Source organism: Falco cherrug, chromosome W (assembly GCF_023634085.1).
Source record: "Falco cherrug isolate bFalChe1 chromosome W, bFalChe1.pri, whole genome shotgun sequence".
NCBI lineage: Eukaryota > Metazoa > Chordata > Aves > Falconiformes > Falconidae > Falco > Falco cherrug.
In genome coordinates this window covers 16,540,719-16,565,852 of record NC_073719.1, presented here as the reverse complement: position 1 = coordinate 16,565,852, position 25,134 = coordinate 16,540,719, and the positions used below count along the sequence as shown (strand labels likewise).

General features: G+C 47.3%; 1 protein-coding gene and 1 long non-coding RNA gene across 2 annotated transcripts; both read right to left on the bottom strand.

Moving 5' to 3' along the window:
* Positions 1-342: 342 nt before the first annotated feature.
* LOC129734509 (uncharacterized) lies at positions 343-22,744 on the bottom strand. The gene is made up of 3 exons (XR_008730080.1): positions 22,644-22,744; positions 15,915-16,141; positions 343-1,042 (listed from the first exon to the last, which is right to left on the bottom strand). It is a non-coding gene; the product is annotated as an uncharacterized LOC129734509 (long non-coding RNA).
* On the bottom strand, positions 6,293-9,173 carry LOC129734488 (ankyrin repeat domain-containing protein 26-like). The gene is made up of 3 exons (XM_055698044.1): positions 8,996-9,173; positions 8,394-8,540; positions 6,293-7,241 (listed from the first exon to the last, which is right to left on the bottom strand). The coding sequence occupies exons 1-3, from the start codon at positions 9,074-9,076 to the stop codon at positions 6,639-6,641; spliced, it is 831 nt and encodes a 276-aa protein (XP_055554019.1). The 5' UTR covers positions 9,077-9,173; the 3' UTR covers positions 6,293-6,638.
* Positions 22,745-25,134: the final 2,390 nt, after the last annotated feature.

Genomic DNA, 25,134 nt, shown 5'->3' with positions numbered 1-25,134 from the left:
GCGGCGCTGCGCCCCCCGCAGAGCACTCGGGCCGCTGCCGGGAAGCCCGGGGGGTGCCGGCGTACCGGGCAGCAGCAGCTCCCCGCTGGCCCCGGCGGGGCCCGCGCTGCGAGCACGCTGGGGGGCTCGGGCGAGTCGGTTTTAAAAGCAAATGGCTCAAACTGGGAAGCGCTTGTCGTTCAGGGCAAGGGCATCTCGTCAGGGAGTTATGGCCAAAACAGCTCTGCGAGCAGTTTGCCTCCTAGCTTGTTGAGCAGTCCTGCTTGTGTGCCATCGTTAGCCCTGGGCAAATGGATGCCAAAGGATCAAACAGCAAGGGTTAATACAGCGGGAGGGGGGCTGGGGGGGGCTGTAGGCACCATCTAGTTACCTGCCTTGCCATGACAGGGTCAGAAAGTTACTTTCCAGTAAATGTGGCCGAGCTGGCACTGCCACAAAAGAACACAAACGCGCACTGAGGGTATGGAAACGTGGTCCAGAAATCAAAAGACAGGTCACGCCTTTGGTGTAGATAAGTTGGGAACCATCCTCCTATTCTACTGCTGCGGTGATGCCGCTAGGTAGTTCAGCGTGGTGAAACCTTATTATAAGTACCATAAGGTTTTGGGGTGATGTCACAGTCCAGTATACCCTAGATGGTTTGACTCATGGAACACCTTGGCAGCACACTTCTTCCTCTTAGAAACTGTCTCTTGCCAATGAGTTTGTGAAAAACAGAGAGATGGGAAAGAAATCCTCAATCAGAGAGAGGGACACACTTCACTGTGATTAGCAGTGAAAATATTGATGACAACAGGACAGGAATCTGGTACCACTTTTTAGGGAGAAGATTCAGCCCTTTGAAATACCTTCTTTTTCTTCATCGCTAATAATGGTACAGCTCCTAAAACCTTCATTTTGCTTTCTGGAATGAGCCTTCACAGCTTTATCAAGCCTATTCGCTCTGGCAGTGTTCTCGCCGACCAAAGTGGCTGATGTACAGTCACTTTCCTTAGCTGATCCTCAGTGTATTAGCAGCGTTCTGTTATTGTAGACATGATCCCTAGAAGGAAAAGCTATAATAAATAATAATTTTAAAAAGACAGAAAAAAGACTTTTGTTGAAAACACAGCCAAGTAAATTCAGGTTGCAAAACCTGAATTCTATGAGTTTTGGGAAATGGCTATGAGCAGCAGCCATTTCAAGAGCACCTCTGTAATCAGTCTGACCATTTAATGGGGGAATGGAGAGCAAAATGCATTTTTTAATTGGGTGCATTTGTTTTCTTCCAAACATTAGAAGAAAGGCAGGAATTTATTTACAAGGTGGCAATACAGAGTAAACACAATCCATCTCTGTGCTCTTTCCAGGAGGAAGTATTTCTTCTCTAGTCCTTTTTCAAGTGCACGCATGCTCAGCCACAAAAACTTGGGTTTTTTACAGGTCATTCCCCAGCCAAGACCAGGAGACCCTACACTTCCTGTGCAATGTCAAATGTTTCAGAATGGTATTAAACCCCCCCGTGATTACCCAGTTTTAGTTGGTAGGGACTTTGGTAGCTGCCTGGGCTGAAATTCAGTTTCAGGCTTGGAAGATAAGGGAGTGCTGATGGGTCCTGTGGATATAGTGTTAAGGGCACAACAGGAACTGTTTGTTTATTATTAGACAGAAAGGATGCAAAATTAAAAACTAGAATCTATCACCCAGAGCAACCTCAGAAGCACTTCTGGGAACTCTACTTCTGGGCCTCCATGACAAGGGAAAGACGGACTGAGTCAGCTACTAGTAAGCAACAAGTTACAGGGTTTCTTCCGCACCACCTCACACTGCATTGTGCCCTGGGAAGCAAAGACACCATTCCGAAAAGCAAACCCCCACCTGCCTCCTGCTCAACTCGTGCCCGAGACAGCCTTCAGGGGGTGACCTTGGGCAAGGCCAACTGCACAGAGCTGTTCCGAGTGATGGTGGCGTTACTCCCCTCTCTTCCGAGAGGGAATGCATCCGTCGGAGCCCGACGATGCTGCCACGGCCTCAAGCTGCAGCCAGGCCTGTGCTGGGCCTTCACTGCTCTCAGCCCTGACCCTCACCCATGGACGTGACGGCCCAGTAGGACTGCAGACCTGCCCATCCCTATGGACCGGCCTGGTGATCTGCACTCTTGGCGCACTCTGCTTACTGTCCCCAGAACTCTTCTGCTCTTCTTGGTGAGGGCCTGTGGGGCTGATCCCTGGCCTGTGTGGTCACAGACCCTGCCAGCCTTGCTGTGGCTCTTGCTTTGCCCTTCCTCTGCAGGACAGCCTACCCCTGATGTGCCCTCGCAGATACTGCTGTGTACGTAACACTTCCGTCTTTACCCCTAAGAGCTACATCAGTATTACAGTCGCCTACTACTGTGACCATAGAACGAACATCAAAAAACAGCCAAATAATTTCAGAAATACAGCCAAGAAAAAAAGTCAACAATATGAAAAGAAGTATAAAGAAAGAACAAAGGTTTCACAAGAAAAAACACCACAATAACCCAAACAAAGCAAAGCTCACCTTTGTTCTTAATCTGCCAATTTCATTGACCACTTCAGAATACCTGTTCTTCACTTCTCCCTGCAAATTAAGCTGGGACAGTCCCCCTCTCTCCTCATACACCCTTAGTTCCTTCGTAGCTCTGCTCAGCAGCCTCTTCAACCTGCACAGCAAACTAGTCATGAAAACAATGAAGCAAAGGAACAAAACTGGACTTTTTCACATACTCTCATGTAAACAGCACAGACACAGCTTGCTTCATCTTTAACGTGCTTGACACACTAGGAATTACCAGGAAAAACCAGTATTCCTGCGCCACATACACTTGGAGAGTCCAGATTTCACCTGAAAAGAGGAATGAAAGACTCCCTTTTTCCCAGGAGAACTGCAGGGCTACCTGCACCTGCAGTTGTTTTGGCAGCTAGTGAAAACTAGGGGGTGGTGTACAGAAGTACCTTGCAAGAACTAACACGAGGCCGGCATCTGCTCACAGTTAGGTACACCTATTTTTACACTAAAGTTTAATAAAACATGACTTCTACGCAGGGATACCTCTTCACCATGCTAAAAAGCCGTCCCTCTTACAGTCTTTCTGCAGATCGAGGTTTCTTTTCATTTCTTGGGCCAGACGTAGTTCAGCTGGGCGTTTCAACTCTACCAGCTTCTTCACTTCCTTTCTTTCACTCTCACATCTTTCTTTTCTCTTTTGAAAGTGTATCACACAAACAGAGCACAGGAAAAATACCTACGTACAGTCTGTGCATCTAGCGCTCTCCACAGAGAAGCTGCCGGACGTCTCTATCCGTTAGCCACGTTCCACAGAATGCCATGGGACGGAATTCCTGAGGATATTCCATCCCTTCAGGTTTCACATCAAACAGACTAACACGTAACTACAGAAACAGATGCCCTCGCTGAAGCAAAGGCCATCCTCTTCTAGACATAACAGGTGGAAAAGATGCTGGAGAACACTTTTGGCAGTGCCTCTGCTCATAGTAGGGATTACGTAGGTATGCACTTCATGGGAGAACATGGATCCATCCAAAGCTTTCATGGGATCTTCCAGCAACCAGCAGGCAGGGGCTTGTGGAGGAATCTGATCTTTTGGAGTTCTTCAACATTTTATTCCCCTCGGCCATTACCTCCACCTCTTCTGTGTGGCCATTTACTTAGCCACATGCTGGTTTTCCTCCTCTTGGTGTTTTCTCAGCCACACCAGAGGAGAGCTGGCAGCTGTTTTGACTTTGTACTTCCATTTTCCCTCTACAGAAAAGGAGAAAAGGGGAAGGCTGTCCCTTGGCAACTGGCAGGCGCTGCTTGTTTCCCAAGTACTCGTTCATTTACCCAGCATTCCTTCAGTATGTTTTTCTGCAAGGCTTTTAAGCTCCCGCTACGCTGAAAACATACAGCAGCTCCTCCACACACGCACTGGAAACATCAAGCATTTTAAACCTGCCCAGAAACCAAGGGGTCAGAAGATGACCACACAAAATCCAAGGAAGAATTGGGAACTGTGGCCTTGCTCGATGTGCTCAACTGATAGCAAACCACACTGGGAACTCTTCCCAACAGAGCCACTCCAGAACTTACACAAGGATACCCATCTAGCTTTTATTTGCTTCCTCCATGACCCCCAAACGATAAGGTACTCGCAGCCTGAATGGCAGGGATAACAGAAAACAATGATACGTAAGAACCTGACCAGAAGGTGCACGTGGTTCTCCTGGGTATTGGCTCGGTGCCTGGAGAATTTTCTGGGCTCACCTGTTGCAACAGTTCAGCCTTCTCCTCGTCCAGCTGAGCAACGCGCTCTTCAAGGTGGGATCTTGACTTCAAGTGCTCCTCCCACGTGCTGTGCAAGTCCTTGGATGTCAGAGCCAGCATGTTCTGCTTCTGCGTCTGTGAAAGCAACAGTGGCAGAAGAAAAAGTAAGGTGGCCGGAAAAGACAAGAGCGCAGGAGAATGCAGTAACTTACACAGAAACAGGCCTAAGCTCTCCTCCACCCATCCAAGACCTATGGCCAAGGTTGGTGTGGAGTGTAAAACACACCTTAGGAACCATAACCAAGAACAGCAGCTGGAGCTGGTGGGAAGAAGGAATACTCTAGAAGCGACAGGATGAGGTTACAACTTTGGGGGATAAGATGACATGCACACACACACAGAATCACCCTACAGCTTTCCTGCAAAGCTCCTCTGGTTCCCTCTATACTTCAGTTTTCGTAAGAACACTGCAAAAGGTGGTGCAAAAGGACAACATTCGCTCCTGCTTTCAACAGCTACGCTCAGATTTATTCATATAGTTACAGACATTAACTACCTTAGTTTTCACCTTTTTTTCCAACTCCTTTTGCAAGCGCAGCTTGTCTCTCTCCAGGTCACTGTGGTAGCGCGTAGTAACTTCAAGTGAAGCTTCTGGCATAGATTGCTTTTTAAGTGCAGCAGCAAGCTCCTGCTGCAGTTGTCCAAACATGCCCTAACGAAACAGTTAAATTAGCATGAAGAAAGTTCTAAGAACATGAAATACGCCTTTAACTTATTTTGTTATACGGTTAGACCTGTCTAGATTGAACCCAAAAGTATGAAATTTTGCCTGCCACCAGCAGGCATCTGCACAGATGATGACCTCTCGTCATCTTTCTCAGCTGAGCACCTTTGACTATCAGCAGCTGTTCATGAGGATTCCTGTTTCCTAACACATAAAAAAGGCTCAGGTATTGTTCTTCCTTGAACAATACACAGGAACACACTGCAATCGGGTATTTTTTTCTAACAAAACCCAAAGAAATCTGTTGTGATCTAAGAGCCACAGTTTGACTGCAAATATTACTCCGGTGACTGAAGGCAGGACTTTGTGTTAGATTGTTCTTTCTTCTGTTTCTTCACTATACAAATACAATTAAATGAATACAAATATCTGAAAGCTCCTTTGAGATACACTTTAAGGGTATGTTGAATCACATCCTCTTGTAGTCTTCTTACTCAGCTCGTTTTAGAAATACTGATAGATTAGGTTTACAAAAATCTGGATAGCTCATTATATATATATAGCTATATACATATAACACACACACACTCTCTCACATGATCTTCAAAAGGAACCCATTATTTTGGTAGTAAGAATACAAAGCAAGTCACAGTTTACAATGATTGACAGTACTGCTGGAGTGTGGCTACACATCATAAAAGAGAAAGCTTAAGGTCACCGTCTGACATGAACTTTGAGGAACAGGCAGGCCCCTCAGAACCCTCAAAACACATACAGAAATCAACAGCTGGACATTACTAATACTCTTCAATCTTGATAGCAGCTTACAGAGAACCTCTTTTTTCCCCTCTATAGAAGCTTCATATAAATCTAGCCCCAACCACTTCACTTCTCTGTATCTTCATTTCTCAGCCCTCGTGTATTGGATGGTTCCTCCTTTTATACCACTCTCATTCAGGTCATCTGTGCAATACTTACATCAAAACCATCAAATACTTTAGACTATTCTATAGGGCATAACATGGACTAAGGAAAATAGATGGAAAAAAGTTCTAGAGAAGAATCACCTTTCTTGATCAAAGCTTAGACTTGGATACCTTTTTTCTGTTCTCTGCTTAGATCTGAGGACTAATATCCCCGTTGCCAAAACTTTCCGCAATTCCGAGGGAAACATAACAAACCAGAACAAATGAGTATTCTTTGGTCCCATGCATGTAACTTACACCGGATACATTGGAGGAACAAACTAATTTCAAGAACGGACAAACTTTAAATTGTTCTTTCTACGCATATAATTTATCTGTCTTTCTACTACGTCAGTCTCGTATTTAAAGACTTGTTCCCTTAAATCAGTACGCTTGGCATTTAAATCCTTGTTTCGCTCTTCTATTAGATAAACTTGCTTTTCTGTATCAGCTCTAAGTTTGTTGAAAATGTCATTAAAACGCTCCTGCCCATAATCCGCTATTTTTTCTTTCATGATCCTCTTGTTCTGCATCTCTTCCCATTGCTGATGGAGTAAGAAGGTTTTCACTCTGGAGCTGGGCCAATCGCTCCTGCAGGGACTCCTGTTTTATTACAAGTTTGCTTACTGGATCTTTCTCAAGTTGTCGAGCATGATCACATTCCTTTGCCCGACACTGGCCTTGACTTAATTCTTTTTTGTCATTTCTAAAAGCAAAGCTTTTTCTCCGAGCATTTGCTTCAACTGGTGAAGCTCATTTTCTAGCCTATTAGCTTTGCTTTTAGCTTTACACAGCTGCAGAGACAAGCTCTTGTTGGTTTCTTGCACGTCAGAGAGGTCACGATGGAGCTCGACTTGCAAGCAAAGGCATTCATCACGTTCTCTGGGAAATCTTCGTTCAGCATTGCTTTCTGATGACAAATGAAGTTCAAGTTCTTGAACTGCAGCGTTCAGGGAGGAACGCAATGATTCAATTTCTGTCTCTAGTCTGTCTTTGCTTTTGTTTGTCTGCTCAAGTTTGGAAGTCAGCACTGCAGATTCTCTCTTTACTAAGTCCAGCTCCGCGTTGAACTGAAAAAACATTTGTCTTAATGCTTCCTTGTGCAGTTTAAGTTCCTTTTTGAGAGCTTCATTTTTTTCTTTCAAGGTCTCATTTTCCTTTAAATATTTTCCTTGTTCCTCCTGGTGCCTAAGTCTTACTTGAGTGAGTTCTAGCCTTAGCATAGCAATCTCATCTTGTAGTAACTGATTCTTGTACAACAGATCCTGTTCTCTATCAGTGCTGGATTCCTGAATGACAGGGAAAATGAATAAAGAGCCAATTGGGAAATGAATCTACAAAAAACCTGCAGCAATAAACTGCATTTTAACATTTCTAGTACCGAAGCATGACTTCGAAGATGAAGTTTCAGGCAATAAGCTACTCTGTGAACCCATGCACATGTACAACGTACGTACCCAACGGAAGTGCAACATAGCCTTAAAACCTAAATGAACATCCCAAATATACAGTTACGGTTTTTTCCCCCCTTAAACCAGCAACCAAAGCTTTTAAAATGACAGCGCTTTCTTGTATGTGCATGCCTTTATAATACTGCCTTTAAGGTTGAATTAGTTGTGCTACAGATCTGGTAAAAACAAGGCCAGAAAGGGTATTTTCCTTCTCAAATGTCTTCTGAACACTTATCCTTTTGTATTACTGAAAGTTAGCTATAAGACTCAATCACCCCCGGAATGCAATAGTCCTGTATATTTCCTCTTTATTGTATGTATAACTTTTTCCCACTTAAACACATTCACCCTACATTTATTGGGCAGCACAGCCAAGAACAAAAAGGCTTCAAGGCACTGCACATTCTTTAGGAAATTCAGTAAACTCTTTTCAAGATCTTTTTTAATACAGTGTTTATGATTGCTTTTTCTCCTCCAGTTACTCTAACTCTTACAGAGAGTTGAATTCATTGCTGAGAGTCGATCATAAAATTTTAGTTATGTGGAGGTGGCAAAGAAAGGCATACTTGAAGTAAGTTCAATAAGGGAATAACTAATTAAAAAATAAAAGCAATGGAAACACAAACACTGTCAAACAACTTTCTTCCTGGTCAACCTTGCCATAGGTAGCTAGGTGTTTCACTGCTAGAAAGCCTAAAAAGCGATGACAAAATGTCTATGAAATGGAAAATAACAGATAGGTTAAGAAACGGTGTAAATAGTGTCTTCTATTCGCTTCCGACTTGCACAAGTAATTCAGGTACATACAGGAGTGATGCTGCTTTCCAGAACTTTTAGACATAAGAGAAAACAAGAAAGGTATTTACCCAGATAAGTTACACTGGTAAACAGTAAATAAACATCAAGAAACAGAAAAAGTTATGTAAGATTTATTATGACTTTAAAACAAACATGGTGAAATGTAATTTATTAGAAAAAAAATCTGCTTACCTCTGATTTTTTTCCGATAGATCTTCTTGTCTCTTCTTCTAGTTCCTTTTGTCTCCCAAGGTGGTTGTTCAAAATTCCTTCTTGAAGGGCTCTGGCCCTCTTTTCCTGAGAGAGCTGTCTCTGTGTTTCATCACGTTCCTCTTCAACCTGCAGTAATACAATAAAACTGCTTGCATCTTAAGAAAAAACAGAGCTAGCAATACATCTTCCCATTCTCCCTTGCATACTTGAAAACATTTTTGATTCCCCACCGTTATGATAATCCACCTATAAATAAATAAATTTAAATTTTCTTATGAAAATTTAAGAAGGCGAAATACAGGATGTTTTGTAGTAATTCAAAAAAAGGTCAGGCTTTGCCTGAAATACAAGTGAAACCTAAATTTTGAAAAAGGAAAAAGGGAATAATAAACTGCAAAGCAAAAAAAAAAAAAACCAACCACCCAATTGTGAACCAACTGTACTCTACTGTTCTCAAAATTTGACAACTGTTATCCAACGCCTCTTCCGTGAACAAAGCGCCTCCTTCTCTAGGCATACTGGAATACAATTGAAAAGAAGCAGAAAATAAGACAAAGAGTTTAATTCATTATTTAATAGACCTGTTTCAAGAGCCTTCTCAGTGTTCTTAACTCCATTTCTAAATTCCTAGACTGTAACTCAAGTTTCTGTTTCTCCTCCATCTCTTTACAACATTGATCTTCTTTCCTTCGGAGGTCTTCTCTCCTTTTCTCACACAGCACTTCTACTCTGAGCCTCTTTTCTTCTTCTTGTTTCAAAGAAGATCTGGGATTTAACGGAGTATTTGAGAAACAAAAGCACTGATATAAAAGTAGATATTCCACATGATGAACTTGCAGAGACAACTCAAACCATAAAAAATGTTAAACGTTTTCAGAGTTCATATTTTTACTGTACTTTTCAACTTTTTAAAGAATTCTAACTTCATGCCATTGTGCATGGTATCAGTTGTACAAGATACAGAAAAAAAAACTTTGAGTGATTTATCAGTTATTTGTAAGTTTGTATAGGGAAACACACACCAGTGTGCACACTTCTATAATAAAATTAAAAAAATCCATCTTCATATTACAGCCATTTTGCTGAAAAAGGAGTTTGTTGTCTCATCAGATCAAAGCATCGTAAACTTTTACTATGGTTAGTATACATTTTCTTAGTATACTGAGCATTGCCTACACATTACAGATTCAGTGACCAGAAGCAATACTGGTGAATCAGCACGCCACTTACCTATGGCAGACCCAACAATTTTTCAGCAAGCCTTCTGTAAGTCTAAAACAACTGCTGACCACAGGCAGAACAAGCAGCTTCTGTTTACTCCAGAAGGATGTCAGTGTTCAAAACCAGATTCAGAAATGCATGGGGTTTAAGCTGAATACGATTAAAAACAGTTTTAAACCCCAGTCGGATCTACCTCTGGGAGAAACTACAGCAATTTCATTTTGAAGCTGACTTACAAGGAAAGCCTTATGGAAGGTCAGCTTCTTTACCAACTGAAACAATCAGCAATAAGCACTGACATGGTAAAAAACGGTCCATGGTGTGCCCACGGTACCCAAACAAGCAAGCAGCTTTGTGTTTGATCATTATTTTGACTATTTTTTCCCATATACTCGCAACAGTGAACAAAAAAAAAAATTTAAAAAATCAAGTGTCAGCGTAAGGGAAGAACTGCCAATTGAAAGCCTGCTTTAGAAATTCTGCAAAACAAGAATCAACCACCACTAAAATTACTTGAAAGACTGACAAACGTTTGTATTTGAATGGCGTATATTGCAAGGAAAAAGCTTTACATATAACTTCTAGTGTAATTTCATAAAAAGTGTAACTTTCGAAAGTACAAATTAACGCTGCTTGGAGAATTCACTTAGAATGAAAATACTACTTCTTTATACTTGACAGATGCTTGAGGATTTTGAACACCTGCTGAAGTCAAACCCAGGCCAAGCTGGGACCAGCCTCGTCTTCCTCGTACTCCCCTCCCCCGCGCTGGGAGGCCCAACTCCCCCAGGCCCAGCTCCCGCAGCCTCCCCTCACAGGGCTGGTGCTCCTGCCCCCGCGCCAGCCCGGCATCTCCCTGCCGACCTCACACGGGCTGGGCAAGATCTCCTGGGCTGGGCGGCCAAAAACCGGACCCCGGGCTCGAGACACAGCTCAGCAAGCCCTGAGGAGGGGTGGGCACTCCCTGCCCCCAGTGCCCTGGCACTGCTGCCCCCCAGACAGCCCAGGCCGCTGCGGGCCGCCCCAGCTGCCAGCTCACGGTGGCTCCTGCTGAGCTCGCTCTCTGCCTGGGCCGCCTGGCCCTGCTGGGCCAGCTCCCCAGCCACGCCATCCCACCGGGGATCACCACGAGGAGATCTCCCCTCCCAGGCCAGGGCTCTGCAGTTGTCCTTGCTCAACTGCCTACGGTGCCTGCTGGCCACCCCTGTCGGACGTGATGTCAACAGCGATGAGAAACCTCACACCTCCGGGTCTAGCTCAGGAGTGTGGGGAAAGGGGCAATCCCAAACTTGACCTTTCCAACAAACAAACAGGTAAGCAAACAAATGCTCTAAGCTCTGGTTTGACTTGCACTGGGTGGAGTTACCAGAAATCCTAGTATTATAGGCCAACTGAAGCTGCGAGGACAAAACGAAAAAAAAACCCACACCCAACCATCTCTCAGATCTCTCTTATAAATCTGATTTCCCCGTACACACTCTCTTGCTCTTTTCTTGCTAGAAAACAAAGTTAGAACAACATCCAGAAGACTGTACATGGAGCTGGTATCCGGACGTTTTTCCCCTCTCACATTATGTACTTCATAGCATAACTGGCCCACGGGATTCAAAAAACCCAAACCCAAAAGACTGGAAACTTCTCATCCTGTTGCCTGCACCATCGGTGTCTTTCGGAACAAAACCACTGACAAGATAATACATTATCAGACCACAATTTACATACTTAAGGCTCTGGATACCCCTTTTCCATTCCGCTTCTTGGTGAGCCAACACGGATTTCAAATCTTGAGTCTTCTCCGCTCTGAACTGTGACTCCTCCCTTTCATCTTCCAATTTCCTCACTTCTCTTGAGAGCGCTTTATACTGATTTTTCTGACGTTCTATTCTCTGTTCCTATTCAAGAAGTATGTTTTGCATTTTCAACAAAGTAGCAGAACCTGTTTTGAGACAGAAAAGACACAAAGCTGCACAAATACTGCCCAATGTATAAGCTGTTCAATGCTTTGCTGTATTAGGTGCAGGTGGCAGGTTAGTGGGAAGGTCCCTGTGAGAAGAAGCCAGGGGTCGCCCCGTGCTGGCCATGGACGGTTTCAATGGACCCACCGCAGGGCACAGCTGAGCCTCTCAGCCGTGCTGGCAGCTCCTCGGGAAAAACAAATGCAGGAAAGGGCGAAACCACCACACGGGCAGAGAAGGGGAAAAGCATGTGAAAACCAGCCCCGCAAACGAACACCCAGGTCAGCGAAGGAGGAGGGAGAGGTGCTGCTCCAGGTGCCAGAGCAGAGATTCCCCTGCAGCCCCGGAGAGAACCATGCTGGAGCAGATACCCACAGCGCAGTGCTGCGGAGGACCCCGTGCCAGAGCAGGCGGATCCTTCCCGAAGGACCTGCGACCCATGGAGGGCCCAGGCTGGAGGAGATTTTCCCCAAAGGACTGCAGCCTGGGGGAGGACTCACACTGGAGCAGGGAAAAGGGACGAGGAAGGAGCAGCAGAGAAACTGCTACGTCCCGACTGCCGACCGCAGCCTCCCCGCGCTGCCTGGGGAGGTGGCAGGGAAGGAGCGCAGCAGAGCTTGAGCAGGGGGGGTGCCGACGTGTCCTTCTCAGGTTTGGGGTCTTTGTTTCTCACTATCCAAATGTATTTTAATCGGTGGAGTCTGTTTTGCCAGTGACAGTCCCTGGGAAGTGACAGCCCTGCCTTCACACTGACCCACAAGCTTTTTCGCCCCGTTTTGTCAAGGAGGGGCAGTGGCAGCACTGGGGGGGGAGTTTGGCCTTCGGCCAAGGTTAACACTTGCCTAATGAAATTTTAGCATAGTTTAAGAGCCCTAGTAAGTGATGCTTATGTTTATATAATGCCTTGTGCACATATGCAAGCATCTTATGACAGTTGAAATTTGTTATATATATGTACTTATTATTTTTAAGCAAAGCCATTATTTTGCTGTACTCTTTGTCATTAGCTGTTGAGGGGTGTGCTGGTTGTGGCTGGGATAGTGTTAATTTTCTTCGCAGTCGCTGGTACGGGGCCATGTTTTACAGTTGTGCCGCAAACAGGGTTGGTAGCACGGGGATGTGTTCGTTATGGCCCAGCAGCGCCCACACAGAGCCAAGGCCTTTCCTGCTCCTCACCCCACCCCACCAGCGAGCAGGCTGGGGGTACGCAAGGAGCCAGGCCGGGACACGGCTGGGACAGCTGACCCCAGCTGACCCAAGGGATGTGCCATGCCACGCGGCATCATGCTCAGCATATAAAGCTGGGGGAGGACGAAGGAAGGGAGGGACATCCAGAGTGATGGCACTTTGTCTTCCCAAGTATTTGTTATGCGTGACGGAGCCCTGCTGTCCTGGAGATGGCTGAACACCCGCCTGCCCATGGGACGTGCTGGATGAATTCCTTGCTTTGCTTTGCTTGCGTGCGTGGCTTTTGCTATTAAACTGTTTTCGTGCCGACCCATAAGTTTTCTCACTTTTCCCTTTCCGATGCTCTCCCCCACCCCACTGGGGTGGAACAAGTGAGTGGCTGTGTGGTGCTTAGGTGTTTAGGTGTGGCTGGGCTTAAACCACATCAAGGGGATATAAAGAAGAAAAAGCTCTTGCTGACTTTTGATGACCGCATTAGAAGGAGCTGAACTGTACTTTGCAAGAAACTGCTTCTCCAGCTCTGACTAGACAGAGAACCAATGATAACGTAAGGCACATCGGCTGGTAATGCAGGCAACATCTCAGGTTAGGTGACAGTTTCACAGCTTTTGAGGGGGATCTCTAGTCACAAAGAGATACTATATCAAAATATGAAATTAAAATACTTAGGAGTGCCTACAAAGAAATCATGTTTTAAGGGGAACTTGTAACAGCTGAAGACAGAGACTTGAAAACATACCCCTATGAACCACGCTAAGCTCTTCCAACAGCAGCATAGTCTCCTTGTAGGCTGAAGCTTCTAACCGGACATCCTCTGAAGTTGGGTCAGATGAGTGAGTTAAACCAGGGCCATCAGTTACTTCCATTGGTATGCTGACCTACAAAAAATACAGTACTTTCTGTAATTCCACTGTCTAGTATTACAGACCATTACAAATGCAGGAATGATTCATTCTCTCCTTCACAGCCCACAGATTTGTCTCAAATACAATAAAGCTGCGTACCAGCAGCAATTTGTACATCTGGTTGATCACTACATAAACACTGCTCCCATCGAAGTGATTAAAAGCTGATAGAGACTGTTTACCAAGAAACTAGTTTTACAGTACCTCGTTCCTTTCACTCCTGGTTGTTGCTGCAGGCCTAGAAAACAGAAATATATTTCAGTACTGAAATGCTTACTTTGCATTATGAATAATACCTACCGTAGCTTTGAAAACTTAATTGCAGAACTGAATTAAACTAAAATCTGGTATAGTAACTTTGCTAGATATAGTTCAAGACTGAAACAGTTATTGTGTGCTATTAATGTCTACTGGAAGGCTAATTTTTCCGCAAGATATTAAGCAAACAGTTGAAATAACTGTTCCCTAAACTTCACGCAAAGTGACAGAAATCTTACAGCTACAGACACGGAGCTATACGGTTACGTGCATTCCCTGTTTAATACCAGGGGTTTAGCTCTCTTCAGTAATGAGAATCCTTCTCCTACAGGTCAAAGAACTGTAATTTTGGATTCTCTGGTGTCCTGGGTCTGGCTGGGATGCAGTTTATTTTCTTCACAGCAGCCCACACAGGGCTGTGCGTTAGATTTCTGACCAAAACAGTGTTGCTAACACACCAGATTTTTAGCTAGGGCTGAACAGTGTCAACAACTTCTCTTTCGCACTTTGCCACAACCCACACAAGTAAGTTCAGGGTGGGCAAGAAGTCAGGAGGGAACAGCTGCAAGAGAAAAGGTGGAGCGGGGAGCAGGGCAAAAAATCCTGAGGTACCTGCAGTGAAAAAAACTGAGATACCTCACCCTTTTTAAACACATGAAATACTTCTATGCCTGTGCACACACTCATGTAATTAATCAGAATTTGTGCACGTGACCTCATTGTTGACTTGGCCAGCATGTTCAAAAGCACTCTAAACAAAAGTGAAGTGTTTGTCAACACAAAGCGCATCAGGTAGTCACAGGAAAGAACAAGAAAGAACAAGAAAGAACATCAGGTGGTCACATGAAAGAACAAGAATCTTCATAGGCGTCAGGTTTACAAAAAACCTAAACACACAACAAAAACCCAAACTAGCCTCTAGCTCTCAGGCCAATTTTTATCATTAAGTAAGTTTTATTTTCAACATTCCTTACATGCACACCTTCCTTCATCCTCAGATGTTTCACTGGAAGTGCTCTCATCCGGTACTTGACCATGATTGCCACTGGAAGAGCTCATCTGCTGATGAGCCTTCTGCTTTGAAGGCTGTCTTTTACTTTTCTTTGCACCTTTGGCATTCAGGGCAATTTTACTGCATTACACAGAAAGAAAGAAAAAAAATCACCAAGTGAATAGGTTTATAAAAAATATTTCTGTGAAACAGACATACTTAAGATGATGTCCAGAAACAACCGAGACAAAAAATATCTATGATAAAATCACAGACTTGACTGTAAAGATCGTGGAATATGCCCAAGTATTTAAAACCCTTCCCCTAGGAGTGAGGGGGACACGTGGAATCTGAGCTAGATCCAGGTTAAGCTGGACTATATCCAATAGCCACGGTACAGAAAGCACCTAGAGCAGAGATTCCTTTGAAGGACAGACAGAAAAAGCTCCTGCTTAGGTCTGCATAAAAATACGTGTGCCTTCTTTAGACTTTTGAGATTGGTTTGGTAATATCATCTTTTCCCCTCTCCTGACAAAGGGCATATTAACTTAATGAAAAGGAAAACACCAACTGCACGGAGATCACTAAAATCACCTAGAAAAGGGAGGAGTAGCAAACCCCAAGTTCCTACTTTTCTTTTCTAGGTGGCCTTTTCCTACAAAAATAACTGCTTTTTCTAGTCTTCAGTTCTGGTTTTGAAGATGCATTTTACCTCAGTGTTGACATGGAAATCACAGGAATTTAGGTGGGGGTTTTCTTTTGGTTTCCCCTTTTCTTTTTTTAGAGCAGGCAATAAATTTGAACCTCCATCGTGCGCTTCATTTTGTCAAAAAAGAATTTTTCTTCATTTTTTGAGAAGCAGTGGACTACTCACTATGGCTTTCACCACTGAGGAAACTACTTCAACTACCACAGTATCAGAAAACCTAAGACACTTACATAGCACTACAAATAAGAGCTAGAGATTATTTCCTTAGCTTACCCTTTCATTGGCACTTTAATCAATTTTGAGCTCTCCCCAGATGAAAAACTCCTTTTGTCTTTTTCTTCTATCGTGTTTTCATTCTCCATTTTCAAACAGTCATTCTTCCTTACAGTAATCTTTTGTTTCATTTGCCAATTAGTGATGTTATTTAATTTATCCACACACTCCTGTTTTGCCACCGCCTGCACTTTTGAACATCTTTGTTTGCTTTTTTCCTTCTTAACCTATAAAAACAAAGTTAAGCTTCACGTATTTCTAGAAGACAGAAACACCACATCCAAGATTGATTAATTCAGGGTTTACCCCTGAAATAATATAAAATGATCTTTTTTGTAATTCATACAGAAGCATTTTCACAAAATTACACTACAAAGTGTATTATGCCATTGAAAGTACTTTGAATTCACTCATCATGCAAGACATAACAAAAATACAGCCCTTAGAAAACAATAGTGTCTCTTAAAACAGGAACAAGAAAAAAGTGAAAACATTACTGATGGACAAAGCGTTAGGAGGACTGCACAATGTTCGTTGTAACACCACCAGAAAAAAATCAAGTGGATCTGCGAACAAGGAGAGGAAAGAAAAAAAGATCCCAAACCCACAAACACAACTGGTTTCACAGGAAAGAGGAATTTTAGTGAAAGGCAATGAAGACACACCACGCAGATAGCACAGCACATGAATTAGTAGTCAAGACCCTGTCCAGAAGCTATTTTCATTCTTTGATTCAGAATCAGAACTGATATAATTGTATGGATTTCTTTTTATGGCAATGAAGAGATAACTACTTGCACTGGAACCAAGTGCCACCTATTGTTAAACTGGAACAATAATGCATTCCGTTTTCCAAAAATGGGGAAAAAAGACAACCCTCCACTGCCCTCTTTATTCACAAGTCACCTATTCCCATTAGAACAAACCCCAGTTTGTAGGAAGCATCTTCCCGTCGTGACCAATAGCTCAAGTGAACAGGAAATACTCTGCCTGGCTCCAGAAGGCTGCGGGTCTCCCCAGGCTCTTTTACACACGCTCCATCGCTGCTATCGCTTCAGCAGCGGTTTTACCTCCCAACAGAGACTTCCTTAAAAATATGTTCTGACTTTCCTGAACAGTGGATTGTATCTCACAGTTTCATTGATTTGCACAGCAGAATCCTGCAGTTTCCGTTGAAGCTAACGAAGACTGTGTGCTTTCAAACCCAAGCACATTCAGCACCTCCACCATAACTCTGAATTAGAGCTATTGCCTAAACCACTACAGGCTGCACACGCTGCCCGTGCCAGCCCTGGCTAGCCCAGCCCTGTTTTACCGATTCATCCAGGCACTTGCATCAGTGCCTCTGACTTGGTGAATTTACACATGAGAAACCAGGCCTTTCTGACCAACACCCATGCTCTTTAACTGCACCGGTTATTTTTAAATTAATGACACATTACTAATTAAAGTGACCAAGACAAGTCAGAACTACAGCTCGGTTGTAGTCAAAATCACATGCGCCGCAGATTTTCCCTGAATTTCTTCACAGCATCACCTATGATTGCTGTTGTCAAATACATGACTGCTGCTTTCTTTTCTTTACCTGCAGAAAGCTTGGCACAACACGTACAATATTGTACAACATACAGCTCCAGCTGACAGTCAGACCAGAATGACCTTCCTGCAGTGCAGGCGGGCTGCATATCTCCAGTAGCACCCACAGCCCCAGCCTGCACTGCTTTAGAGACAGCAAAGATCCGCGCTGATGAGAAACGCTCTCATGCACATGGCATTTCACCTTGTCCATGGATTTGAAACACGGGTTGCTTCGCGAAATTTAATTGTATGGTTTTGTTCCAAGGCAAAACAGACTGTCCAACAACTTTTCACTTACACTAAAAACCATAAATCTTCACCTTCCATATGAACGGGGTACATGCCAGGATATGTACTGCTGATGAATTTTTTCGCATGTTGCTGGGGAGCAATACCTGCACGTGTTCATCTTTTTGTCCACCTCTACTGGGATTCCCTCTAGCTGGGTACGTTGCATCTCAGGGTTGTATGGAGGGGATTACCTCCAAGCAGCGGGACAGATCACCCCTGTCGCTCCTAAACTGCCTCTGCTGAGCATCTCGGTGCCTCCCACAGTGGTGGCTTGCTCAGGAAGAGGTGGCCTGTGATGGCTCCTCTCCAGTGCACATGCCCACAGGACCACCGAGCAAAGGACTATCCCACACCATCCTCCCCCTCTCTGAGAAAGAAAGCACGTACCTATCTATGGCTAATCTCCCTTCTGAAGCAGTACAGCTCAGCTGAGACCTCAGACTGCTTTTCTGCAGCACCTGGGATTCTTACCAACACTGTCTCCATGGACTCTACCCGGACTCAGTTTTGTGCAGAGGAGGTGTTTACTGCCGCATGCGCAACAGCAACGGCAAGGGCAGGCAGCGCAGCGATCTCCTGTTACCGAACGTGCTGCTCTGGGACTCCCAAACAGGCCGTCAGTTATAGCCCTGGCAAAGTTCTCCAGCAAAGCCACCCCCGATTTGTACCCACCTCAGCTGTACAAACACGGTGTAACCAGACGCGCAGCGGCTCTTTACCTCCAGCACTGTATGTCCCTTTCCTTCCCGTGTCACCACCACCTGCAAAAGCGCTCACGGAAATGAGCAAACCCCACCCGCCAGAAAGAGGCAGGGCTTTCAAAGGGAAGGAGGGTATTCAATGGAAGCTGCAGATGTGCCCTGCCTGGAGAAGGCACCACTGGCAACCCCTCCTCTGTGAGAGCTGGGGAGATGCAGAGGGGGAGGAAGGCAGGCGTCGGGGAGGAACTAGAAGCCCTGGTTTGCTACTGCTGCAGTAGCCCTGGCTGTGGGGACAATAGAGCTCGCCATGAAACGACGATCAACCAAAATATTTCAGAGGGGCACAGCAGGGAGCACAAGCTGCTGGGCGTCAGCAAAGGGCTGTGCTCAGCTTCTCTGCGGCAGGTTGTCACAGGCAAGGTGAACACGAAGCACAGGGAGGATCTGCAGTTCTACCTGCCTTGCAGGGGCTTGGCCTGAGCTCCCCCTTTGCAAACCAAGTCACCCTCCCACCACACCGCACAATCTCTGCTTCATGTACGTCCCAGCAACTGGGGTACCACATGCAGAGAAATCTGAGAGGTCCCCCCTGGTCACAGCTCTAGTCATCACTGGTTCCAACAACTTCTGATGCTCAGGGTGTCCCCTGCGCCCTGGGTCCTCCCTCCAGGCGCCCCTCCTCCTCTCCATTTGCCCTGGAGTAGACAACATCACACCCATCCTGGGGAGATTTAAGCCCCAAAGAGCTCAGAACTGCCTGAAGCCAGCACAAAAGCCTACCTTCTCTCTGAGAGTTGCAATGTCCTTACACCCTCCCTGTCCTTCCCGTCTCGATCAGAAACCAAACAGGGGAAGCGGTGCACGCAGATACACAGAGAATACTGAATGGGACACACTGGCTCCTCTTCCAAATCCTTTATTGTCTCAAAGGTGTTTTCATTCTGTTGGAGGAAAAAGAGAGAAATATGTAGAGTCCCCAGGTTTATCCCTGGTAAGCACTTTCACATGTTCATTTAGTAAGGCAGATTAGATTGATTCCTCAGAGATTTTTTTTTTTGGGGGGGGGGGGGAGGGCGGGGGGAGGAGGGGATTATAATGAACTCATTCAGTTTTTAAATCAGGCTTAGGAGCCACAACTCACTGGCTACGAATACATGTACACACATGCGTGTACAGGACAGCACAGAATACTCTATTTACTCATATGCCTCTGAAAAGACATTTTTTTTTCTATTATTTGTTGTTCTCTGCATCATTTATGGCTGGACTGCATGGACAAGATGGTTTTCTTAATTCTGTGAAAACACTTGCATCTCTTGATGCCTGCACCTCTAAACATAGTGATAGGTCATACAGCCAAATCTGCAAAGCGGATTACTGTTCTTACACCATTCTGGGCATAGCAGGCATACCCATAGAAACACCCCTGATGGCCTAATGGTCATGCCTATTTACACATTTATTTCTGCTGTTTCATCCTCTGTAAAGAACAAGTGCTCCTTTCCTCGACCTGTCTCAGAACAAATCTGAATACTTAAGGAATTAAAACAGATGAGTTGGCCAAAGGAAAATTTAAACATACTTACTTTAACAATGCCAAGGAGTTATTACTAAAATACAAGCACTTTGACAGCAGGTATCTTACCAGTGCTGTGCAAAGTGACACAGAAAAGCCTCAAGAAAAATCTACTAGAGTTTGGGTCAATCCACTAAATCCCAGCACAATGGCTCAAGGGTAAGGGCACTTCAAAACAGAATGCGTCCTGAATCAAGTTAGGAAGAAGACAAAGAACATATCCTGCTGGGAAGATCATTAACGATTAGGAAAACTCGACCAGGCTACTATAAATTTGTCCCAGGTTAGAAAAGGCCAAGAATCTTTCAAAGGACACTACAAAAAAATAACATTTAAGACAAAAGGCAGTGTAGGACCAAATGGAATTAAAAGGAGTCCTAGAAAGTAAATCTTTCAGTGATAAGCAAGCAAGGCTAATAACAATCTAGGGCATAGAAAAGATTAGCTCAGCACCAGGATGCACAGCAGATAGGAGAGCAAATTAGTTCTGTCTTACCAAAAGGTAAATGGGGGGGGGGGGGTGTGTGTGTGGAAATGCAGTACTTAGTGTTTCTCTTTATTTTTCCTGCATCTAATTTTTAACTGTTAAGAGAAATAACACAAAAGCTTTATTTTTGCTAATGCCAGGCAACCAGAATCTGGAATTTAAATTAATCCTTTACACACTGCCATTTGGGGATCATTTCTACCAGATCCAACAAGGATACAAGGCATAGGACAAGAGGAAACGGCCTCAGGCTGCCCCAGGGGAGGTTTAGATTGGACATTAGGAAAAAATTCTTCACTGAAAGGGTTGTCAAGGCCTGGAACCAGCTGCCCAGGGAAGTTTCAGGGTGGCCTCACCACCCCTGGAGGCATTTCAAAGAGGTGTAGATGTGGTGCTCAGGGACACAGTTTAGTGATGGACTTGGCAGTGTTGGGTTAATGGCTGGACTCAATGATCTTAAAGGACTTTTCCAACCTAAATGATTCTATGATTCTATGCTGTTCAAAGTGACCTACAGTCTTCCTTCAAAAAAGAGGGTTTATACTGCTGTTTCAATTGTTCTGGTTATCGGGTAATCCAGCCTCATAGCACTCTTTAAATTAAAGTTTACAAGCACCGAGATATTCCCCAGTGACTGCACTTTAGCTAGTTTGATATTAAGCTAGACATTTTTCTTAACGTGATTAGCAGCATACCTCAAGCTATGTTTGAACATATATTCTTAGGTGAATGGGAGATACTACCAGCTTTTCATTAGACAGAACATATGGGTATTTTAAAAAGCCAAACTCTAACAGAATACACAGCACAAGCATGTCTTTCTGCCAAGATATTTTCTATTAAGCAAATCAAATGCATATGTTCGGTCTCTCCCTCTTCTGTCCATACTTAAAATCCAGGCAAATTTGCAGAACAGCGCAAAGAGCAAGGTGTTAGAACTTAGAGAGAAGACCCACAACTTCTCTCGCACATGCTCTTCTGCTACCGGTAGCTACGTGCTTACCTTTGCACTCACATTTGTTACACAGCACACTTTGGTGCCCGGGAATTTGATTGATTTAGATTCGCCCTGACAGAAGGAAACCTTTTTTCTTAACCGTTTGACCTTGTTTCACTTCTAACTGGAAGATCAGTCCTGCCAGGAAGGAGAGGTGAAACCTCACGACAGCTGGAGGGTGAATAATCTCTCTTCAAACTCTAAAACTCTGCGTATCAAGTTTCCTTTACAATTTGTACTCCACCGGGCTATTAAAAATCTATGAAAAGCACAGCAAGAAATCAAGCCGACCGCCAGTACAGAAGGTGCCAGCAGCTCCTCCTCGTTTCGCGAAAATCCAGCCCTCACCCTGAGGCTGCGGGACCAAATCCTGTGCAGCTGGAAGCGGCAGCGAGCCCTGGCCCCGGGGAAGGGCAGCTCAGCACCCTGCAAGGACGAGGCGCATCGCTCCGCTCCCCGCCACCCCGGGATGCCACACAGCCCCGGCGCCGGGCAGCGGCGGCAGCACGGGCTCGCTGACGGTAACGGCGACCCTCCTGCCTCCCCCGAACGCGTAACGAGAGGCGAAAGCACCGTCCGGGCCGGCGGGCAAAGCACCTGGAGCCGCATCTCCCACCCCGGCAGGCCCGCCACCCGCCGGGCCGCCACCCCCCTCGCACCCAGACGGGGGGCGAGCCCCGGGAAGGGCCGCTGCCGCACCGGGACGTCGCGCAGCCCCTCCGAGCGCCCAGCCCGGCCGGGGCTGGCAGCCACCGTCTCCTCGGGACCTGATGCTGCCGTCCAACGGCCGGATCCCATCGCCCGCCGCGCAACGGATCGAGCACCCGCACGGCCGAGGGACCAGCTACGCGTGTCTGCGGGGACGGGAGCTGGGGGGCAAACCCACAAAGCTAGCACAGCTCTTCGCGACAGGAAAATACTTTATACCCCTGGAAAAACCGTTTACGATGACCTTTAGTCACACTTAATCCTCACTGGGTCTTACGAGCCTCGTCCCCATTTAAAGGCACAGCGGTCTTTACTTTCACTCAAGTGTTCATGCACAGTTCAAGTAATTTCTGTTTGGTCCCATTAACCAACTGGTTCTCCCTGAGCTTACCTTGTGCCCCAGCTTGCCCCATGGCGTCTGTTCCCCCTCCCGAGGCCGTGTGCTGCCAAGCGCCTGCGACACGCGCTGTCCCCCGGACCCGCTCCGCTGCTTCGCTGCAGACACATCTTGCCTCTACGCTGCCACTTAAGGCGCAGAGCTGCCTTCTGCTGACCACCGACGTGCAAGCCGTCGGTCCGCAACGCTTCCCGGGGCGCCGGGGGCTGCCTGCGGCGCGGCGCGGTGCGGGGCCGGGGGCGGCTCTGCGGGGGCTGCCGGCGGCTGAGGCGGAGCCGCGAGTGCGGAGCCGCGGCGCAGCCCCCGGGTTCGCCCCCTGCGCAGGGCTGCCCGCTCCCTTCCCTGCGCGCTCCCCGGCGCTCGCCGCCTCGCTCCGGCCTCTCCCGGAGAAGGGGTCCGCTCTCCGGCTGGCCAACGCCTGCCCCGAGCCGGGCACGGCCAGCGCCGCCGTCGCAGGAGCGTGTCGGGCCGAGGGGCGGCGGCGAAACGTCTCGAACCTCGGCAGCGACAGCCCCGACCGCGCGGAGACCCGGCAGCGAGCCCGGGCCCCCCGCGGGAGGCGGCTCCGGCTGACCGGCACCTTCACGCCGCACTCGCGGCCTCTGCCGCGGTCGTGCCCGTCCTCCGCAGCCGCTCGGGGGGCGCCCGTCACCCGCAGCTCCCCCGGCTCGCCCGCGCCGCTCCCGCAGCCGCCCCCGGGCAGGGCGGGGGGGGGACGGCGGAGCCCTCCCCGGCTGCCGTGCGGGCTCTGCGGCCCGGGCACAGCGGCCCCGCCGGCGCACCCCGCAGCGAGCGCACCGCGGCGCGGGGGGGGCGGGGGGCGGCCACCGGCTTCCAGCCGCCGGCTGGCCCCGACGGAGGGGCGGGCGGGGTCGCTCCAGCCCGCGGCACCGGTGCCGGACCGCCCGCCGGCCGGGAGGGGTGTCCCCCCGCGCCGGGTGGCCCCGCGCCCCCCGAGCCGCCCCCCCTCTCGCAGCCCGGGCTGCTGCCGAGCTCCGCTGCCGAGAGCCCGAGCGAGATCGCTGCCCCCCGGGCCCCGGTGCCCACCCGGCGCTGGAAAAGCGCAGCCCCCTGCGGCGGGCTTACAGGCACCAGGGGCTGGGGGCTGCCTCTGCCTGCCTGTGCGGGTGTGTACACCGCATAACCCAGCGCTGACCCTACCTGCATGCACACGTGTGTGTGGCGGGCATGCCCGCTCGGCACGCGTGTGCCCACTGGAACACACTTCCTTGGCCGCAGCCGGGGGGGGCTGCAGCAGCCTCCCCTCTCTCCTGGGCTGGTGCTGTAATAAGTAACTAAAGGGAATTTGCTGATCGACCAAGGTAAGCAAGAGGAAGGAACCCATCGTGGTGGCCTTAAGAACGTCCTGTTTAACAAGAAGAGACGTTTCCACAATGTTATCTTGCTGCACCAAACATGGGAACGTCCTGTCTGACGAGAAACCAGGATAACAGAAGCAGCAGAGGGGCTACTGAAGGTGTCAGAAGCGACCTCGGGGAAGAGAAAAAGAGCTGCTCAGCTTGCTTGAGTTTGCGCGCCGCTGGTGGAGCAGGAGACTCCCCGGCCGCCCAGCGCTGTTTTGCTTACTTGTCGCTTGCTTTAATAAATCACATTTTCTAATTGGCCAGTCTCTGTCATTTCATTGGACAGGTGAACTCTAACAATTTTGGTGCCGTGACTCGGATAAGGGCAGTCTGGCCTGAGGTCCGTGGCAGGGGAGGCGCCCCGCTGGATAAGCGGCCCTTGTCAGGGTGCTTTTACGCAAACCCTTTACCGACGAACCTCAAATGTGACAGTACGCAAATAAAACCGGTTACCCCATAACCTTTGTGCACAAAGCCCAAATGAAGACGCAGGACGCGTGAGTATAGGCCGGTTCACCGTTCGGTTGGGGTTGGGCATCCTGAAGCGTGCTTGTGTGCGACGGCCAGGGAGGGCGAAGTGAGTGCGGACCCTCAGTAGTGCGGTTTCCAGACCCCGCGAGGGGCTGCGCCACGAACCAGGGGAAGCGAGTGCGTGAGTGAAAGAAGGCGCCTCGGAAGACGGGACAGAGGAAAAGCAAGCCCTCTGATCCCATGGGTGGTTCTGGGGTCCAGATTAGGCTCCCACAGATACCACCGGAGAGTCCGCTAGGACTCATGGTAAAATTTTGGGATGCGTACCCTTCTAGGCAGGGTAAGAGTAAAGTAAGATTGATACACTACTGTATGGAAGTTTGGGGTGGGAAACAAATCAGGGGCGACCACCTCTACCGACCAGTCTTCGGGGCACCTGAAGACTGGATATGCCAGGCTTTGAATATATTTGTGAATTCAAAAGACCCCTTTAGCCCGGAGGAAAGTGAGTATGCTTCCTTATGGGTAGGGTCTGAAACTAGGGCCCTTTTGTTCCCGTTAAAAGAAAACAAAGGGGGAAAAAGAAGAAGAATAGAAGTGAGGATGAGATCCCTACCTCTCCCCCGTATATACCTCCATCGCCCCCCCCT

Bases quoted from the DNA above. Each gene is read 5' to 3' on its own strand.
- LOC129734488 (XM_055698044.1), bottom strand. From the start codon at position 9,076: ATGGAGGAGAAACAGAAACTTGAGTTACAGTCTAGGAATTTAGAAATG. The intron at 8,541-8,995 runs GTCTATTAAATA...GTATTACTGCAG, and splicing joins TGAGAAGGCTCTTGAAACAG to GTTGAAGAGGAACGTGATGA. The intron at 7,242-8,393 runs GTAAGCAGATTT...CCTGTCATTCAG, and splicing joins CTATCGGAAAAAAATCAGAG to GAATCCAGCACTGATAGAGA.